Source organism: Xenopus laevis, chromosome 2S, assembly GCF_017654675.1.
Source record: "Xenopus laevis strain J_2021 chromosome 2S, Xenopus_laevis_v10.1, whole genome shotgun sequence".
NCBI lineage: Eukaryota > Metazoa > Chordata > Amphibia > Anura > Pipidae > Xenopus > Xenopus laevis.
The window spans coordinates 32,801,404-32,804,581 of NC_054374.1; the positions used below are offsets into that span (position 1 = coordinate 32,801,404).

The window sequence follows — 3,178 nt, forward strand, 5'->3', positions numbered from 1 at the left end:
TCTTAACGTTTAATATGTTATAGGAAGTCATGTTTTTTGCAACTTTCCTATTATTTTTAAATATAGTTTTAGATTATTTGCTTTTCTGTTTTCAAATATGGGGCAGCCAAAAAATGATTGACTATACTTTGATTACTATTAGTTTTGAGTGAAATAATTTTCTTATTTCAGTCTCTCATTCAAAAGACTGCCTGGTTGCTATGGTAAATTGGACTCTAATAGTCAGTTTGCTACTGGTTGCCTGGGTTCACATTAATCTAGCAACCGTGTGCGGATTCAAATAGGAGACTGGAATATAAATTGGAGAAGTCTGAATTGCAATGTGATTAATAAAAAGTTGCAATAACAATAAATCTGTAGCCTTGCAGAGCATTTGTTTTTAGATGGGGTCAGCGATCCCCATTTGAAATATGGAAAGAGAAAGAAGACAGCAGAAAATTAAAAAATACTATAAAAAATAGATAATAATAATAAATAGTGAAAACCAATAGAAAAGTTGCTTAGAATTAGCCATATAACAAACTAAAGGTTCACTTAAAGGAACAGTTCAATGTAAAATAAAAACTGGGTAAATAGTCTTAGATAGGCTGTGCAAAATAAAAAATGTTTCTAATATAGTTAGTTAGGCAAAAATGTAATGTATAAAGGCCGGAGTGACTGGATGTCTAACATAATAGCCAGAACACTACTTCCTGCTTTTCCACTGATTGGTTACCAGGCAGTAACCAATCAGTGATTTGAGGGGGGGCACGTGGGTCATAACTGTTGGTTTTGAATCTAAGCTGAATGCGGAGGATCAACTGCAAACTCACTGAACAATTATGTCCCATCTGGGCCCCTTTCAAGTCACTGACTAACTCAGAGTTAGAGAGCTGAAAAGCAGGAAGTAGTGTTCTGTTATATTAGACATTCACTCACTCCAGCCTTTATAGAATAAATTTTTGGCTAACTAACTATATTAAAAACATTTTTCTGCACAGCTGATTTACCCAGTTTTCATTTTTCCACTGAATAATTCCTTTAACGGTGAACCAGCCCTTTAAGTTAAAAAAATACCCAAATGACACACAAGAATCATTGCCATATTGCAACTACAAACACTGCCCATGTAAAATAAAATATATAATAATTTAAAGGGTATTAAGTTAAAAGAAAAAACAGGCAGATTTGCAGAGGACCAGCACCATTAGTAATAAATAATGGATATAACACATTTATAAAACAAGATAACAGAAGAGTTATGCAGCATTAGATACTTTCTCAGATATGGGATGGAATTACATTATGTGGGATCCGGCAACTATTCTGTCATTTTAATGTGGGCATGCATGTGAAAGAATCAGGATTTATGGGAAATTACATATTGTCTTCCCATCTTTTCACAATGAAAAAAAAACACCTCATCTAACCGCATACCCAATTATTTTCTCTATGTTTTTTTGATGCCTTATGAGTAATCTGTATACGAGAACAGAGACAGAGGATTCAGCTGCAGAGGAATAAAAGACGAGAGGTTGTAAAATGGACAGAATGTATTTAAATAAAAAACAAAGCTTAGTCAGACCTGGCAAGGAAACCCCAAGTCTGCCAAGTTCACAATGGGTCTCCCGATTCATATAATGCTGTCAGATAATAAAGAAACCCAACTGGTCACTGCCATGAGAACCTGCCTTTAGCTATGGGACTAGAACAAGATCCGAGTAGCTCAAGACATTTAAAAAAAAAATTGCTAAAAACAAGAGTTGATTATTTTTATGTGCAACGTTTCACATGCTCTAAAACGTATTCTGGAAAATGCAGGCTGCATACTTGTAAACCATCCAGCTTGCAAGGCATTCTGGGAAACTCATCTTCTTTCCATTTATTCTCCTCTGGATCAAAGGTTAAGATGGAATCACTATAATGGCCATTGTAACACAGGCCACCGAGCACTATGATTTGATTGTCTAGCACGGCTACTCCATGACCACTCCTACCTATTGGCATGTACGCCAAAATAGTCCACTGATCCATATCAGGATCATAAACTTCTGTAGAGGGGCAGCCCTGCGATCCAAACGAAGCTCTTAAAATAACGCAGACGCCACCAAAGACATAGAGTTTGCCATTGTAAGAAATCATCTTGTGGAAACATCTAGCGTAATTCATTTTGCACTTATTTTCCCAGCAGTTTGTTAGAACCTGTGTTCTTCTGGTTCTTTGTTCCACAGTCCCCTCTTTGCTTGGGTCAAACACACACACCTGTTTGGAAGTTGAAGAGGAGGTAATGCCCCCTGTGATGAACAATTTATTATTAAGAACAGTCCCTTCATGGCCGTATTTGTTGACAGGGTAAGGGTCGACTAACTCCCATTTATTTTCTATGATATCATATCGCTCTGTGGAGTAAAAGGTTTCATCCCGTGTCCTTCCAGCCACAGCATAAACATATCTACCAATGACTCCGACAGCAAATTCTGACCGTGGCACAGACATGTCTGCCATTCGCAGCCAGCTGTTTTGACGTGGATCATATCGGAATACTTTAGAAGATGCATGAAATTCACCGTCAGGCCCGAGTTCCTCTCCCCCCAGCAAGAAGACAAAATTGTTAACGATGGCAAGGCAATCGGGACGGAGAGGAACCAGGGGACCTTCCAGCTCCCACCACACACGAGGCTTATGAAGAAGAAGGATCTTGCTATTAACCATGCTGTGCCCAATCATTCCCCGGAATACTGCAGTCTGGGGTTTTGCTGAACGGATAAGGTTTGATTTCATTTCCATCAGAGGCTGCTCGCTGACGTTATGGAAGTAGTTTAGAGCTTGCTCCACCTCATGCCTCAGCTGCCGCGAGTACCGATAGAATTCAGATATTTTCACCTGCAGAGATACAGACAAAAACAAGGTTCATAACAGGAATTTGGTGATTAGACGGGAAAGCTTGAAAATAAACATTATTCAATTGACTACATAACCCTGTCCAACTTCTTTAAAGGGGTGGTTCACCATTAAGATAACATTTTATATGTTATAGAATGGCCAATTCTAAGTGACTTTTCAATTGGTCTTCATTATTTATTTTCTATAGTTTTTTTATTTATTTGCCTTCTTCTGCTGACTCTTTCCAGATTTCAGATGGGGGTTATTGACCCCATCCAAAAACAAATGCTCTGTAAGGCTACAAATGTATTGTTAT

The 3,178-nt window shown here is 38.0% G+C and overlaps 1 protein-coding gene across 1 annotated transcript; it reads right to left on the bottom strand.

Annotated features, from left to right (window-relative positions):
* Positions 1 to 1,259: 1,259 nt before the first annotated feature.
* On the bottom strand, positions 1,260 to 2,932 carry LOC121400447 (kelch-like protein 15). Its single transcript, XM_041583580.1, has one exon. It carries the CDS (start codon positions 2,764 to 2,766, stop codon positions 1,753 to 1,755), a length of 1,014 nt encoding a protein of 337 aa, XP_041439514.1. The 5' UTR covers positions 2,767 to 2,932; the 3' UTR covers positions 1,260 to 1,752.
* Between the last annotated feature and the right edge of the window lie 246 nt (positions 2,933 to 3,178).

Bases quoted from the DNA above. Each gene is read 5' to 3' on its own strand.
- LOC121400447 (XM_041583580.1), bottom strand. From the start codon at position 2,766: ATGGAAATGAAATCAAACCTTATCCGTTCAGCAAAACCCCAGACTGCA.